The sequence below is a fragment of the Apodemus sylvaticus genome, chromosome 1 (assembly GCF_947179515.1).
Source record: "Apodemus sylvaticus chromosome 1, mApoSyl1.1, whole genome shotgun sequence".
Lineage (NCBI taxonomy): Eukaryota > Metazoa > Chordata > Mammalia > Rodentia > Muridae > Apodemus > Apodemus sylvaticus.
This window is the reverse complement of record NC_067472.1, coordinates 124,564,861-124,582,461: the sequence shown is the minus strand read 5'-3', so window position 1 is coordinate 124,582,461 and position 17,601 is coordinate 124,564,861. Positions and strand designations below refer to the sequence as shown.

The following is a 17,601-nucleotide window of genomic DNA, read 5'->3' as shown; positions in this document are numbered from 1 at the left end:
TACTTCCCTTTTCAATAAAAAAGAAAACGAAAAGAAAAAGAAACTTCCAAGTCCAACCCTGGAGATTTATTTCCTCCAAAGCTCTCTCAAACAGTACCACCAACCGGGGACCAAGTATTCAAATGCTAGAGTCTGTGAAGGACATTCTCATTCAAACCATCAAACCCCTTAAGAAGCTGCTAGGTCAGCAAAGGCAAAACTTAAGGTAACCATAGAACACAGTGTCTTTTAAAATACACACAAAATGCTTCCAAAGTAATCATATGCAGAAACATCAAATAATTTTGAGCAGTGTGAAGAACTATAATGTCACACTGGCAACACCACAGATAAATTAGGAGGAACTTAAGAGGAGAGGAAAGAGGCAATGCTTGCCATGGCAGTTGATGTTGTTAAAGGGCCCAGAGTGTGTCTGGGTGGTATAGTGCTGGGGAGACTTTCTTGGGAGTGGATCATCTCTTTGTTTGGATGATGTCATGATCATGCATAAAGGAACATAGCTATAGACACTGTCTCAAGAGTCAAAAGATGGCAAAGAGACACGTGCATCAAAAACTACATAGAACTACACATGTGTCATAGCAATATCAAATTTGCCATTTTAAGAAGTTCACCATTATTATTTTAAATTATGTACATGTGTGCAGATGTGTGTGGACATATGAGTGCAGGTGCCCTTGGAGGCCAGAGACATTAGATCCCCTGGAGCTGGAGTTACAGGTGGTTGTAAGCTACCTGATGTCCTCTGATAGAGTAATGAATACGCTTAACTCCTGAGCCCCAATTTGCCATTTCAATGTTGTGTGACTGTAGCTTTCATTATGTGAGATGTGCTGTTGTAGAAAATTTGTGAAGACTTGGAACTTCTCTGTGTTATCTCTACAATTTCCCCTAAGTGTCTAATCATTTCAAAAGCAGCAAAAATGTATTTCTGAAGGTAACTGGAAAATACTTGTGCATCTGGAAATTAAGGAACATCCTTCTAAGAGACTCATGACTCAAAGGAAAGCACACTGGAAACGTAAGGCATTTAATACAAACTGGTCATGAAAATGTACTTAGCAAACTCTCTGGATTGCATCTACAGGTACAGATATATATATACATATATATAAAGAGTTGCTATCTTAAGTATTTGTATTAAAAATAAAATGTTAAAATAGTTAATGAGATAATCATTAAAGAAAATTGAATTGAACAGAGTAAGATAATAGGGAACTTCTAAAATAAAGATGAGCATATAATAGAGATACTGAACAGATTAAAAGCTGGTTCTGTTCAAAGCTTTTAAAATGTTAGCACTGCTCCAGAAGAGGTGGGGTGGGGGGTGAGATGGAGAACAGAAATGGCATGAAGGAACAGAACTACAGATGCTGTCCCAACAGTCAAAAGATGGCAAAGAGACACAGGATATATTTGAGCAATCAGACGAAATTGGGAAATTATGAGAAAGCATACTTTATCAAAATCAATTCCAGAAAAATTAGGAAATCTTTGTGGCCTTGTAAAAATGAAATAAGCTGAGAAGTAAGCCCCCCCCCCACAAGGAGAACACTAACACCAGATGGCAAAACTGTTACAGATCATTACAGAGATACGTAATTTGAAACTTGGTAACTAAGGACCACATCACATATTTTATGAGATTTGTTATGGTTTGAATATAAGCAGTCCCTAAAAACAAAACAAAATGAAACAAAACAACATATGTGTTGAAGGTTTGGCCCCCAACTGGTGGATCCAGTCACAGAGAGGATTGGATCCTGAGGCCTCTACTTCACCAATGGATCAATCCATTGGTGGGTTTATAATGAGTTACTGGGGGGAGTAGATAGTAGGTGAAAACTAGCTGACAATAATAGGTCACTTGGGGTGTGACCTTGAAAGATGTTTTCTCTCTCTCTCTCTCTCTCTCTCTCTCTCTCTCTCTCTCTCTCTCTCTCTCTCTCTCTCTCTCTCTCTCTCTCTCTCCTCTCTCTCCTTCCTAAATGCCAGGAGGTGAACAGACTAGACTTACCATGTGCTCTCTCTAGTGTGCTCAAGTTTACAACAGGAACAAGAACAAACAGCATCCACCAACACTGTATGGAAAATCCTGGGACCATAAGATAGACTAAATATCTACACTTTAAACTGTCTTCTCCCAGGAAATTGTCACAGAGACAAAAACATACAAGGCTAGAAATTTTTCAGTACATGGAAAGGAAGCAAGCTTTGATACCAACCAATGAAAGGAAAAAAATCCTAATGAGACACACACAAGCTCGCAACCAGAATGACAGTGGGGGACACAATCTCACACGTGATTATAAGATCCCAAATAAAATAGTAGTCAGCGCCATCCAAGGACCCAATGAACTGCTTAATATTGGGAAATATATGAAATAACCTGTAGATTAACAGACTAAAGAGGAATATCAAATAAAAACAACTAAAATGAAACTTTAATAAGTTCCAGAATCTACAAATTATAGTTGTAACTTATACAAATCCAGTGTTTGATTTAAAATTACCCATCATACCCAAATCAAAAAACACTTCAAAATGAGTGAGAAAAAACATTCACAGATCTCAACACTGAACAGAAATACTCAAGTTAACTGCCAAAGGCCTTTAAGCAGAAGAAACCAAGAAGTGTTGTGAGAAAAATTGTGAGTGTGCCTAAAATCAATGAAAAATAAGAAGGTTCAGACAATTAGTATGACATAGGAATGGTCAAATCAAGATCTTAGAATTGCAATGTATACTTAGAAAATTGAACGTACCACAGAGGACTGGCTCAAAGGACAAAGGAAAAAATAAAAGTGGAACAAGAAAATTACTAAGTATAATGCCTATAGTATCATGTTTAAGAGTATAAAAAGAGATCTACTTAAAAGCATGAGATAAATCAAAAATACAATTCAAATAAATTTTCATGCATCCTATAGAATACTAGCTAAAGATCCCATGTTGGTATCTTCAGGATTGTGAAATTTGGAAGGCAGAAGGCAAAGAGAAAAGATAGCCAGGGAGATAATGACTGATTACTCCCAAATGAAGGAAAGATAGAAAATGATAGATCTGAGAAGCTGAGATGCAACAGGTAACTGTGCGTAGACTAAGGAAGATGACCCAAGGTGAGAAAGATAAAACCACTCATTCCTTCTTGCCCATGATTCCTAGCATGTCACATGCATGTGTGCATATCTGAGTGAGTATAAATGCAAACTAAATGACTAAAGCATTAGGAAGGAGACCGGGAGATGGTCAAGAGGGTGTGGGGGAGGAGGCAAATCACCCAGTGACCTGAAAACGAAAGGAGATTTGGGGGAGTCACAAGGAAGGATTGAGGGACAAGGAGGCTGGGGAGGGAAAGGACAGAAGACTCCACTAAAATGTTTCATTTTAAAACATCATAATGATATCTAAACCTTTGTATGCTAATTTAAAATGTTTTAATTTTAAAAAGGCATTTTAGTTAAATTCACCAATAAATGTTGGGAGGAACTGATACCTAACACCTTTTCACCTTCATAAGCAAGGCATACAAACATCTCCGTTATTCAGGTAGCCTCTTTTAATGTCAATTCAGTAAACTTTGTAATTTTTTTCATAACAGGCTTCTATCTCTCTCATTACATTACTTCCTAAACATTTTCTAATGTAATCATAAATATTTTCATTTTAATAGCGCTGTTTCCAAATTGCAGCTTTCTAGCATATGGGATGCAATTTTTAACTTGTTCTTTTAACTCACAATCTGTTACTGTAGATTCACATAAAGTTATAAGAAAACAACACAGAGAGGTGTGTGCCCTTCCACACAATTCCCTCCAGCAGTAACATCAGCAAGATGACAGCCCAGTGTCACAGTGTCACTGTTAGGTCAATGACATGGTCACCACCACACAGAAACCTCCTGTTGTGCTTTACAGCCAAAAGCTGGTCCTTGCCTCTAGCATTTCTCCTAAATTTTCTCAACATATATAGTTTTACAGTTCTTTCAGGGGCTTGTGAGCCCAGTCGCCCACAGTTACCAACAGGCAAAACAAGAAAGCAGTCAAGAAAATGAGTTTGCTCTGTGTGTTAAAACACCAGGGAAAAGGGAGGCCTGTGAATACTTGGAGTAGACCCTTGTCACAAGTTTCACAGACGTGTCTAACATACTACCCTGAGGACTATAGAGCCATCTCCACCACCACTCTTACCAGGGGAACACAGCAAGTAATTGGGCCACCTGGCTACTGAGGACTCATTTGCCTACACGGCAGAATAGACCTAGGTCTTACAACTTCTCCTGTCCTCTTCCTGTGCAGCAAATGGTCCCTCACTGGGCCCCAGGAAGCTCCTTCTGCCCCATCAGTCAGTACTTCACAGAAGGAGCAGGCAGTCTGGTAGCACGATGAGAATGGAACACAGATCAGAAACACAAAACTATTACAGTGCCATGGCAATGGACAATCAAAAGAGCCGACCAGTACGTGCTTCACCTGCCTACCCAGAGTGCTACCCAGAACAGCATCGTCTCTACCAAAACAAAGTGTCCAGCATGCAACTGAAGGCCAGCATCTGTAGCATCGAGAGCCTGGGGAAGTAGACAGTGAGTGAATCCCTAGACAAGCCAGGTGCTGGGGTTGGCTGACCAGGACTTTTAAAGAAGCTGTCATCGGCCTGCTTCTCCCACCATTTATAAATTCTCTAGAAACAAATAAAATTAGACATAATCTAGGTGTTAAAGCAGTAAGTAGCAAGATACGGGCTTCTTCTTTGTACTAGACAAGGCCACAAAAAAGAGCCACAAGAGATGCTAGAACTGGACAAACCTAGCCCAAAGAATCAAAAGCATGGTACCTCATAATCAAACTTCTAAAATCAGAGGCAAAGTCAAGTGCTTCAAAATAAGTAGAGGTAAATGGCACATCTCTAAGGAAACACTGTCACATCTGAGTACACAGAAGTCACAAGGAAAGATATGCCAAGATATAAAAAAATAAGTGTCAGTCAGAAATGTGGTATGTGTGCACCAGGGAGGCTGAAGCAGGAGGATTACCATAAGTTAGAGGTCTATATGTAATGTCTCAAACAAACAGGCAACCCCCTACTCGCTCTTTAGGCACAAATTAGAAATAAAAGATATTCCCAGATGGATTAAAATAAAAATAATTTATTATAAAACAGGCTAATAACAAAGTGTCTAAAGCAGAGGTTCTCAACCTTCTCTGGCTCTTTAAGACAATTTCTCATCTTGTGGTGATGTCCAACCAAAAAATTATTTTTGTTGCTTCTTCACGACTGTGATTTTGCTGCTATTATGAATCATAAAATAAATATCCATGTTTTTGATGGTCTTAGGCAACCCCTATGAAAGGGTTATTCGACCCCCAGCAGAGGTAACAAATTGAAAACTGCTGATCTAAAGCAAGCTTCCAAATAGAAAGAAAATGACAAAATGGCTAGAACCTTCAGAAAGGAAGTAAGAGTGTTGGGACATATGAAAACAGAATCAAACAGATTCTGCCTCCAATGTGAGTTTAGTAATATTTATGCTTGAAGGAAACGGCATATCTTCTATTGTGCTGCTCAAGCTATAAATTCTTGGGAGGATGATATAAAAGTAGGAGAACAAAGAGACCCATGCTGGTGTCATCAGAAAAGAAGAAATCTTAGTTAAAAGTTTGCCTCCATCAACTGAACTGTAGGCAATTCTGAGGCATTTTCTTGATTACTGATTGATGTGGAAGGGCCCAGCCCTCCCGTGGGCTGTGCTGTCCCTGGGCAGGCGGTCCTGGATTATATGAAAAAGCCAAGTGAGCAAGCCAAGAGGAGTAAGTTAGTAACCAACACTTATCCATGGCCTCTGCTTCAGTTCCTGCCTCCACATTCCTGCCCCCTGGGCTCCTGCAATCAGGTTCCTGCCCTGTCTTCCTTCATGACTATAAGCTGTAAGGTGAACTAAACCCTTTCTTCCCTAAGGTGCTTGTGGTCATGTTGTTTATCTCATCAATAAAATCCTAATTAGGACATGGTATAAGTTCAAGGTCTCATAGAAGGATAACATGTCAGTACCAAGAGGTGATTTAACAAGTCACTTGTGCTATAAATGACTGTGATGGAGACAACTATAGAATAAATCCCCAAAACATTCTTTTAAAAAAGAACTTTAACATGAATCTCAAGAGGAAGGAAAACCAAAGAGTGGATACTTCAGTCCTATTTAGAAGGGGGGACAAAATAATCAAGGGAAGTAGAGGGTAGGAAGGATTTGGGAGGATGAAAAGAAGGGGAGGAGGAAAAGAAGAACAGAATCAGCTATGGGAGGAGATGGAGGATATTTACAGAGGGTCAGAAATTGAACAGAGGTGTGTAGCAATGGGGAATGGGGAACTTGGAGTAGAAACCAAAGGTTCCATATGCCAGGAAAGCAAGAACCTCCCAGGACCCCACGGGGATGACATTAGCCAAAACACCCAACAAAGGGGAGGGAGAACCTGTTGACCAAACCCAGAGGTTAGGCACGGCCCTCAGTAGAGGGATAGGGCCACCCACACATCTCCAAAATTTTAACCCAGAATTGCTCCTGTCTAAAGGAAATACAGGAACAACAAGTGGAGCAGAGATTGGAGGAAAGGCCATCCAGAGACCGCCCCACCTGTGGATCAATCCTACATGCAGACACCAAATCCAGACACTATTGCTGATGCCAAGAAGTGCTTGATGACAGGAGCCTAATATAGCTGTCTCCTGAGAGCTCTGCCAGATCCCAGTAGAGGAGTTAGGGGAAGGACTAAAAGAGCTGAAGGGGCCTTATCTGGTATCAATGGAAGAGGAGGCCCTTGGACCTGTAAAGGCTTGATGCCCCAGTGTACAGGAATGCTAGGGCAGTGAGGCAGGAGTGGGTGGGTGAGAGGGTGTGGGAGTACCCTCATAGAAGCAGGGTAAGGGGGGATGGGATAAGGGGTTTGCAGAGTGGAAACTGGGAAAGGGAATATCATTTTAAATGTAAATAAATAAATTATTCAATTTAAAAAATAAAGGAACTGTAAAAGGATGTTCAAATAAACTAGATAAGCAAAAGCAAACAGGTGGAGGAAAAGCAAATAAATAAAAAATTAAAACCCACTTAAGTTCTCATATATACATTATTACTTTAAACGTAAATGTCTAAATTCAGAAGTTAGCAAAATAGATACAGATTTTTAAAATTAAGCTGAGACTGGCAGGCATGCCTGTTATCCCAGATACTTCAGAGGATGAGGCAGGAGGATTGCAAGTGCAAAGCCTGGGTGAGATACAAAGTGAGCTCAAGTCCAGCCTAGGAAACTTAGAACAGCCTTGTCTCCAAATAAAACCTGAAAAGAGGTCCGATGCTGTAGATGTGATGCAGAGTACTTGTGCAGAATACCTTAATCCTGGGTTCAATCTTCAGCACTGAAAAGTAATGGACATAGCTCTATCTACAAGAAACTCAGAAGTAAGGGGTAAGCAAACAGGTCAGAAGTAGAAGGGTGAAAATGTCAAACAAACATAAATCAACAATAAGCAGGGCTAAACAAACACCATTCAAGTAAGTAAGTAGATTTGGCAAAGTATACAAACAAGCAGGGAACTAATACACTCAATGGACACGCCCACGAATGAAGCAAGAGTGGGCAGCATTGGGCAGGGATGCTCACAGGACTCAGTTTGCTTCTTAAACCTGATGCTTTGTATAAAGGTAAGGAGAACATTTTTTAAGAGTATGAATGAATTTTGCTTACTTATTTGAATATGCCTAGGATTTAATAAAAAGTTTTAAATCTTAAACATAAAAACAAAACCATATACCATACATTCAGGTAAGGGATAAGACATCGTGAGGCCTTAAATACTCTTTGAACCTTCTCTGAAGCTCATGGTAGAAACACAAATGAAAAGTGTGCCTCCTGCTGGTTGTTGGCACCCAAAATGCATTCTTTGGTAGAAACCCGTAAGTATTTTTATTGGTTGATGTTTCAATTAGGATAGTGGGAACTAGAGTGTCGGGTGAGGGGAGGGCGGGGTAATGGCTTCATGGCAGATGCTCCACTGAAGCATGCCTGCTCCTTCCTCCCTCACATGGGTCCCCCAGGGCACATGTGCTCTGACCTCAAGGGATGACCCCACTTGCAGATTTAGTGCTTGTTGCAAATCAAGCCTCCCCAGCCTCTGACCCCAGCTCCCATCCTTGCGCACACTCTTCGTTCCGTCTGCTACTTGAAGAACATGCTGCTCCACCACACAGGCTTCCTCCTCGGAAACAGTCTACCCCACCACAAACCCGAGAGCAAGTGAACCAACTCTGGACTAAAACCTCTGGCTTTACCAACCCTAATAAACCTTTCTGGCTTTGGGTTGATTCTCTCAGGTATTTTGATATAGTCCTTGAAAACTGACTAACACACTGAGCCTTACAGGGTGATCCAGGCTTGTCCGTGGGTGTTCCAGACAGAGGTGGTCCATACAGCAGTGAGGAGTGGACTGTGTGCAGAGGCTGGGAAAAGACTTGATGGGCTGTAACCTACACACAAAGGACGGTGACAAACACCAGAGTTGCAAAGGTAGCTGCTTCCCTGACTTTTCCCAGTTTCCTCTATTCTCCTTCTACTCAGGCAAACTCTTTACTAGCCAAATGGTGTTTTTACAAAACCAACGAGATTCAAAATGCCAACTAATGAAGCCAACTTCTAAAGGAATATTTCCAAATGGCTTCTAGCATTGGAAACAACTAGAAATCACAGGGAATTTGGGTGAGCATCAGCAAGTGGGCATGAATCATACCTGTGGGCTGTCCCTCCCCACTTCCTGCACACGGACCACCCTTGCCTTTCCCTGCCTCCTCCCATATACTCTGGGGACCCACCAGCTCCTTGGGAGTCCTAGAAACCCAAGCTTCCCTCCTAGTGACTGCTCTCAGTACCCACAAGAGGCTCTTTTGTGGCAGGAAGAGACAAGCAGCCAGGGTATAGGGTTTCCTGCCTGCCAACAAAGCCTAGGCCTCAAGCCACAAACTGGGCTGCTCATAGGCAGAGGGGTGAAGGAACTGGCCTGCCCAGGGGGGCATTGACTCTACGCCCACCCCCGACTCCTGCACCCACAGCACATGCCAGAGATGCAAATGGTTGAGCTGACTGCATGGCCCCTGAGTCACACTATGTGAGTGGTGACTTTGCCTAACCAGTATTTTAAACTTGTATAGAAAAGCAGGATGTGCTACACTGTGGATCAAAGCTTTGCACATCCTCTCAGGAGGGCAGCTGGAGGAGCAGGACCCCCCACACATGTCTGGCCTCCTGGCTGCTGTCCTCCCAGACCGAGCACCACTGGCTCGAGATTCCAGCCAGAGAATGCTGACAGAAAGTCTAATGTAAGCCCACATGTTGGTTCAAGAAAGCACGATGCCAACAGACTCTCTGTCTTAAGGGTGGCCTCGTTGTGCCGATTCATACAGAGTTCTCTCCATAAATACTTAAAGGGTAGTTACACTGAACCAGTTCCCAGTTTCAACAAGGTCTGTGTCCCACAGAACCTTCAAAAAAGGACCAACTCCAAAGAGTACCAAGTGAGCAAATGGGTTTTCAGGACTATGTGACAATCAACTAAGATCCAGCCAGAGAGGTAGTGAGGAGCAAATTTGGATGGTGGTATTTTATCAAAAGCATCTGTGCACCAAGCCTCTCTCTCCCAGAGAGGTATGCCATCCAGAGTGGATTACAACACAGGCATGCACATCTCTGGGTTGCCAGGGCTTGCTGGAGGAGGGCATGAATGGGGAATTGCAGGTGACCACCTAGATATTTAGCCTGTGGATGTCATTTGCACTCTAAGCTCAGGTCCTACTCCTGTTAAAGGTAGGCCTGTTTCAGGCAGAAATGAGCTCAGCAAGACACAGAAAGACAAGAAGAAATGAAGATGGTAGCGGGATAAATATAAACAACCATGCAAATGAGTACTGACTCACAGAGCAACAATCATGATATGCTTGGAAATTATAAATATCTGCAAAATTAATTTTTGGCAGCAATAGAGAAGAGGATGTGAGTGTTGATGGAACTGGGTGTTCTGCATTCTGAGTATTGTTTGGGGGCTCTAGCGAAGTACTAGTTTAAATGAGATTCTAATATTTAGATTATGATATTTATCTTCGTGATAAAAATAATCAAAGACAACCCATGGCTAGCAAGCTAATCCAAAAGAAAAATGTAACAAATGTATTAGTCTAGAAGATAAGAAGAAAGGAAACGGGTATAAAACATTTCAGACAACTAGAAACCAAAGATGGTCGACATAGTTGTAAACCCCTGAAATAAAGGTAAATAGTGGCAAATGTAAGATAAAGAAGGTGATATAAAAGGTAAATAATTGTGTGCTGCTTGCATAACCTATACCTTAAATGAATGGGCACAAGTTGAAGATAAAAAGGTAGGGGGGAAGAGAAGCCATCCTAACAACTCAGGACTCTTTACCCCCCACCTCCGGAGTTCTGATATTAGGTGAATATGGCCTTCCCCAAAAACCTTGTTTTCTTTGTAATTTACCCAGACTGTGCTACTCTGTTACACAACACAAAGCTGAGCAGTGTTAGCCTGGAAGAGTCTGTCTAGGATTTAATAGCCCTTCATAGAGCTTTCCATTAAGAATACATTCTGAGCAGCTTGGAAGAAGGAGCACGAGTCATTATGCTCACACTTTTCTTCTCCACACAGTCCCTCGAGGGCACAGCACCAAATTTGTTAACTTAAAAAATTGTTCAATCTTATGAATCTGTGAACCACATTCATGCTTGGTGCCCGTGAAGCCAAGAAGAGAGATTTGGATCCCTTCAAACTGAAGCTGCAGATGGTTGCAAGACACCATGTATGTGCTGGGAATCGAACCTGGGTCCTCTGGAAGAAGAATGAGTGCTTTTAATCATTGAGACATCTCTCCAGCCTCCCCACCGCAGCCGCCAGGTTTGTTTCTTTACTCCAGAGAATAGCTTAAAACATGTAAAAATCCAGTTATTGTAGAGAGCAGAAGCAAATATTGAAGAGGGAAGGAGAGGAAGGCAGGGAGGAAGGGAAGGAGGGAGTGCCCTCTTTCCTTGGCCTTGACATTCTGCTCAAAGGGCATTTTTAAAAATACTCTCGGAGCTAGAAATACAGCTCAGTTGGTAGAATGCATGCCTAGAGTGAAGGAAGGCCTGGATTCTATCCTCACCATTGCTTAAACTTGGTATGGTATGTCACAGAGGTAAAAGGCAGGAAAATAAAAATCTCAAGGTCATCTTTGCCCACATAACTCTGTGAAAGAATTACAGACAGACAGACAGACAGACACACAGACAGGCAGGCAGGCAGGCAGGCAGAGCGTAATTTAATTTAAAAAAATAGCATTTCTGTGGAAAAAGACAGCCAGTCTGACGTAGTCAGGAAATCCACTCACTTCTTCCTGTAAATGTCCTAAGTCTAATGAGCTGAGGTCCTATTGGAAAGCTGGCCCAGGAGCAAGTGGCCACTGGGGCCCCAGCACTACACAGGCTACCATCGCTGCTGGCTGTGCACACCGTAGGCAGGAGTCAGCTCAGTCCTGGGTGTGCCGCACACAACCTTCCAATGATGCTTTCCTTTTCCCTTTAAATTTCAAGTTGGCTCTTTAAGCAACTTCCTCTTTTTTGAGTTTCACATTAAGCATTTCTAGAGCAGGGCCTGACGTCACAGGGTCTCTTCCAGATGTTGTTTTGAAATCAGTGTAACTATGGCATTGCTGGAGGCTGAGAAGTCCATCTGGGCCAACTGAGTCATGCCAGAGAACAGGGCACTTCTGTTGAGGGGAAGGAGGGAACCCAGGGCAGGGACTAGAGTGTCCCCACTGGAAGGGAAAGGCGGTGGCTGTGAGGTGCTTTGAGGAGCCTCAACAACCAGTAGCTGACTGAGACAGAAGCGGATATTTACGCCAACCATTGGCCTGAAGTCTGGGACCCCTATGGTTGAATTAGAAGAAGGATTGAAGAAGTTGAAGGGTTGGGTGACCCCAAAGGAAGACCAGCAGTCTCAACTAACCCAGACTCCTGGGAGATCCCAGAGACTGACCCACCAACCAGGCAGCATACATGAGCTAGCCCGAGGCCCCCAGCACATGTATAGTAAAGGGATGCCTGGTCTGGTTTCAGTCAGAGAAGATACAGCTAATCCTGGAGAAACTTGAGGCTCCAAGGAGCGAGTAGGCATGATGGAGGGCAGCGTCCTCCATCTCTGTGTCTCTGTCCCTCTGTGTGTGTGTCTGTTTCTGTCTCTGTGTGTCTGTCTCTCTGTCTGTTTCTCTCACCCTCTCTGTCTCTCTATTTCTCTCTCTCTCTCTCTCTCTCTCTCTCTCTCTCTCTCTCTCTCTCTGTGTGTGTGTGTGTGTGTGTGTGTGTGTGTATGTGTGTGTGTGTGTGTGTGTGTGTGTGTCCGTGTGTGCTTGTGTGTCCTGACATCTGACACATTCTTTCCCTGCGCTGCTGCTCTGGCTAGAATGTGCAGGTAGAGGTAACTCCTCTCGTCTTCATGCTCTATATCCTCCTATGGACAAACCCTTCTGGCTTTGTCTGGACTACATGAGTTCCTGCTCTGACTATTTCTGGGACTCTGTCCACACCCCCTCAGTTTAACCCACATAATTCCTGGCCTGGATTATCACCGGCTCCAGAGAGTTACCTGATCTCCTCAGCCCCCTGCTTCCACCACAATAAAGCCCCAAAGTGTTGCCACGGCCCTGCCTAGAACCCTGGCTGCTGACGTAGCATCCTATTCCTCTTCTCTTTCTCTCTGACTGCCATGATATTCACAGCATACTTTTTTAAGGCAAAATGTCATGTGTCCCAGGCTGAAGTTGAACTTACTATGTAGCCCAGGCTTGTCCTGAACTTGCAGCCACCCTCTTGAATCAGCCTCCTGAATGCTCTTAACATATTCTTTTCTTCTTTGTTGCATGTGCTGACCCTCTGCCTGTAATGCCCTTCCTGCAATGGTCGTATGACCCACTCCTCAGTGTTATTGAGATTCTTCGTCCAGAGTCCGATTGGTAGAGAAGGCTTTGCCATCCCAAAGAGCACCGCGCTGCCTCATGATCCACACTACCCTTTGCCCCACTCAGTGTTTATTCATGACCATTTTCTATCAAATTCTGCATTGTGCATTATGTTGACATCGGCATCCTTCAGCCAGATGCGAGCTTCTCAAGGTCAACTCATCTGACAATGCCTGCTACAATTCAGTAAATTCTGCCTGGGCGAAGGAGAGCCGTCATACCTCAAGACACGCTCTTGGAAGATAGCTTTTACTCTAAGAAGTTTTCTTTGGGGGCAGTATTGAATCAGCACACTAGCTGACGCAAAGTAGGTGCTCAAAATGCCTTGCAATTAAATAGAAGTGAGCAAATGAAGTATACACTGTGAGTTAGTGAGTTCCCCAGATGATTCTGGAATCCTGTTTATCTGAGCTCGCATCTGTAAAAGTTCATACTGTCATCAATAAGCTTGACTCTCAAGCTGGAGATGTAATTCGGTTGGTAAAGGGCTTGCCTGGGATTCAGGATGCTCTAGGTTTGATCCCCAGCATTGCAGAATCAAGATGTGGTGGCACATACCTGCAATGTCATTGCTGGAGAGGCAGTGACCAGAGAACGAGAAGTTTATGGCCTTCCTTAGTTACATAGTCTGTCTTTGATGGACACCATCTCTTACCAACTGTCTCAGAGAAGTGTGTTGACTATACCTGATTCACTCAACGGATGTGAGCCCTAGGTGGTCCTGCTCAATTTTTCCTTGCTGCTGTGTCCAATGAGAACTCTGTTGGTCTGACTTTTGCTTAAATGGATTCAAAGACTAATTCACAGCACCAGAAAACAACTATTAGCCCCATCAGACACAGACCCTGGCCATACCTTCATGAAAAACATCTTCCTGCAGTGCTTGCCTCGATCGCTCCCAGATCCTTGGAGTTGAGCAGCCTCTGAGGCCAATGCCAGGTCTGGTATGCTGCTGAGCCCAGCCTCAGATGTGTCTGCCAGCTGCATGGAGGAGTGAAAGAAACCCTCCTTGCCCTGGCACACTGACGTCTCAAAAGGGTCAGGGTACTTCTCATCTGGGCTGGAGCCGTCATCACTGGTCTTGGCATTACAGAGGATCAGGGATCGGGAAATGGAGCGAAATTTTGTGGACTTCCGGCTCTTTCCGGAGTGGCCGTGGGGATCCATTCTCAGAGAGGAAGCGAGGCCACGCTTCTTTCTCTCCTGTTCTCCAGGCCTTGGCCGGTGAGTGGCAGATGAACCGGGCTTAGCTGCCGCTGCATGCGTCCCTGGAGAAGAAAAGAAATGGGAACTAGTGTGACTCGATGCCGGCTCAAGTCCAGGAACTGAACTCCAGTGCCCAGGAAGCAGGGCAGATGAGTCCCCGTGCCCGGCTCGTCAGCAGGACAAATGGGGCTTAGATTACTCAAGGACTTAACACCCCCTCCATGTCCCGGGTTCATAGAGACCAAGCCTAAACTCTATCCAAACCTGCATCCTATAGACAGGGAAACCGAGGAACAGAGAAAACAAGTTTAAATCCAAGATGCTAGCAAATGAGCTAAGACTCAGAATCATAGGAAAGTCTTAGGGGACCATGGCTTTGTGAGGCTTTTAAACTTGGAAGCTAGGGGCTTGAGAGATGGTTCAGGGGTTAAGAACACTGACTGCTATTCCAAAGGTCCTGAGTTCAAATCCCAGCAACCACACGGTGGCTCACAACCATCTGTAAAAAGATCTGAGGCCCTCTTCTGGTGTGTCTGAAGACAGTCACAGTATATTTACATATAATAAATAAATAAATCTTAAACAAACTAATTTTTAAAAGAGCAAGGAGGAGGTCAAGGATGCCCTGGTCCCCGTGTTCTCCTTAGTCTCTCCTATAGAACTCAGGAGCCCAGGGCTCAGCCCAGTGACCACTGAGGTGCTCTGAGCCCAGATAAAGATCTGCCAGTTTGCCGTGGCTGGGTTGAGTGCAGAAGGTTCAGCCCACAGCTCTTCACAAACATGCCCTTCCTCAGGCCCTAAGTCACACCAGTGTACGACTTAGGGTTGTGAGCACCTACTCTCTCAACCACAACCCTGGCTTAGTCTCCCAGCCTCATAACCCTAAACTAGCTCCCCCATCAGGCACACAGCCCAACAGTTTTGCCAAGAGGCACCTCTCATGGGCCCAGTGTCCATGAGATAGGTGGCAAAGCGGCTTCATGCTGTAGCCAGACAAGTTCTTTCTGACTTGGGTCCAAACCACAGAACAAAGCCTGGTGCCAGAACAACAAACTGTGGGATGCTCTGGGCAACTCCCCCTGCTGCTAGTGCGCATGCAGCATGGATTCAGGCTATGCACAGAGCTTCCAACATTACGTGACATAGACATCTTCACATGTCCCCCAAAGAGAGTGGCTTCTTAGGATACTGCCTGGACCATCTGGCAAACACACACACATACACACACACACACACACACACACACACACACACACACACTAAATGTTAAAAACAAAACAAACAAAAAGCACCATTGCATCTTGGGCTGAGGAGATGTCACAGCGAATGATAGTGCTTGCCTCCATGCCTAATGACCTCAGTCTGGTCCCTGGAAAACACATAGCAAAAGGCTGACATTTCCAAGTTGACCTCTGACCTTGAAGCTCCACCATCTACTATGATGCATGTGTTCATAACCATACATGAACACAGAAAATAAACAAATATTATTCAATTTTTTTTAACTCAGTGTTGTCCATTTCATGAGGGACGCCTTGCCTAATATCCCAAAATCCTTTACTCTTTGCCTGTCTAGTTCACATGATAGAACTGCCTTAATGGACTGTTCCCGTAGTGACAGCTGTGCTTAGTAACAGGTTTCTGAGCCCTGAAGGCCACACTAATTCTTGAGCAGATTGGTACAAGAAAACCTTCGTGGCCACCAGTTGGGCTCCAGCGCTGGCCAGCAAATGTGCTGTGTTTCTGTAATTACCTCCATCATGCACTCAGGGACTTCACAATGTCACTACTGCAGTGTGCCAGGAACTGCTCCAATCACTTTACCACGTAGTCCTCGTAACCCGTGGGCTCTGATAATGTCCTCTTGTCACAGAAAGATGACCAAAGCACAGGACAGTGACCACCGTGGATCTAGTGTGGCTAGATCTTGAGCCTCCAAGCTAGCTCTCCGCAGCCCCGAATGCTGCTGTCTTAGTCAGGGTTTCTATTCCTGCACAAACATCATGACCAAGAAGCAAGCTGGGGAGGAAAGGGTTTATTGAGCTTACACTTTGCACACTGCTCTTCACCAAAGGAAGTCAGGACTGGAACTGACGCAGGTCAGGAAGCAGGAGCTGATGCAGAGACCATGGAGGGATGTTTCTTACTGGCTTGCTTCCCCTGGCTTGCTCAGCTTGCTTTCTTATAGAACCCAAGACTACCAGCCCAGGGACAGTACCACACACAAGGGGCCCGCCCCCATTGATCACTAATTGAGAAAATGTCTTACAGCTGGATCTCATGGAGGCATTTCGTCAACTGTAGCTCCTTTCTCTGTGATAACTCCAGCTTGTGTCAAGTTGACACAAAACCAGCCAGCCCAGCTGCCTTGTTTGCCTTGACTCAGGGACTCCTACTGCATGGCATCTTGCTCCACACATCAACCCTCTGTCCCTAAAACTATGCGGTAGACCAGGCACAGTAGTGCCTGTAATCCCAGCATCTGGGAGGTAGAAGCAGGAGGATCACAACTTCAAGAACAACCTCAGCTAAGTAGTGAGTTCAAGGCCACCCTAGGACAGATGAGACTCTATCTTGAAAAACAAATAAATCTGGCTCTTACTCTACTCTTGCAGCTGCCCTTCCTGTCACCCCATCCTGGTACTCTTGAATAAACGCTCTGTGCTCTGCACTTTCTCTCCTTAACTCACCACTGCTTCCAGATCCGGCACCAGGGTTTGCTTCCTTCCCCTAAAGCCGTGGAAACTCCCGTATCAGTTCCACATTCAGTGTGTCCCTGGCCTCAAACACAAAGCTGAAACTAGCTTTGTCTTGAGAGGATTGATCTGTGTCTGTCCATGGTCTTTGAATGATTTTTTTTCCTGTTACTTGTTTCTCTTTCAGCTATCCCTTTTCAAATCCAAACCTTTGCAGCTACCCTCGGGGCTGCCGTCTCCAGCACAGAAGGTCTTCAACTCCCTGTACTTACAAATCTCCAGAGCTGGCAGCTCCACAGCAGCATCACTGTGGATAATAACTTAGGTTGAACCTCGTTTCTTTCACCTCAGTGGGACGTGCATGACGTAGATGTGTGGTGTGTGGGCTGTGTGGTGTGGAGAGTGTTTTGAGTACATGATGTGTGTGTGTGTGTGTGTGTGTGTGCCAGAACTTGTACATCAGCCATTTGAAAGTTTGAAAGCCAATAAGGTTTGTGTTACAATCCTTCTAGGAGTTTCTAAAATCAAGCGAGGAAGAGCTAAGGAATGAATTTGCTGAGCACCACTGTGTGAAGAGTAAAATTGACATGGAAGGTTCAGATGTCGGGCAGATGGCGTGAGAAGTGGAGAAAAGACCAAGGAATGGAAGGAC

At 44.3% G+C, this 17,601-nt stretch overlaps 1 protein-coding gene across 1 annotated transcript in view; it reads right to left on the bottom strand.

The window, feature by feature from the left end:
• Il16 (interleukin 16) overlaps positions 1-14,229 on the bottom strand; it is a 74,535-nt gene extending 60,306 nt beyond the window's left edge. The window contains exon 1 of the mRNA XM_052159441.1: positions 13,903-14,229. Coding sequence (XP_052015401.1) covers positions 13,903-14,214 — 312 coding nt within the window. The 5' untranslated portion in view covers positions 14,215-14,229. The remainder of the gene's footprint in view (positions 1-13,902) is intronic.
• Between the last annotated feature and the right edge of the window lie 3,372 nt (positions 14,230-17,601).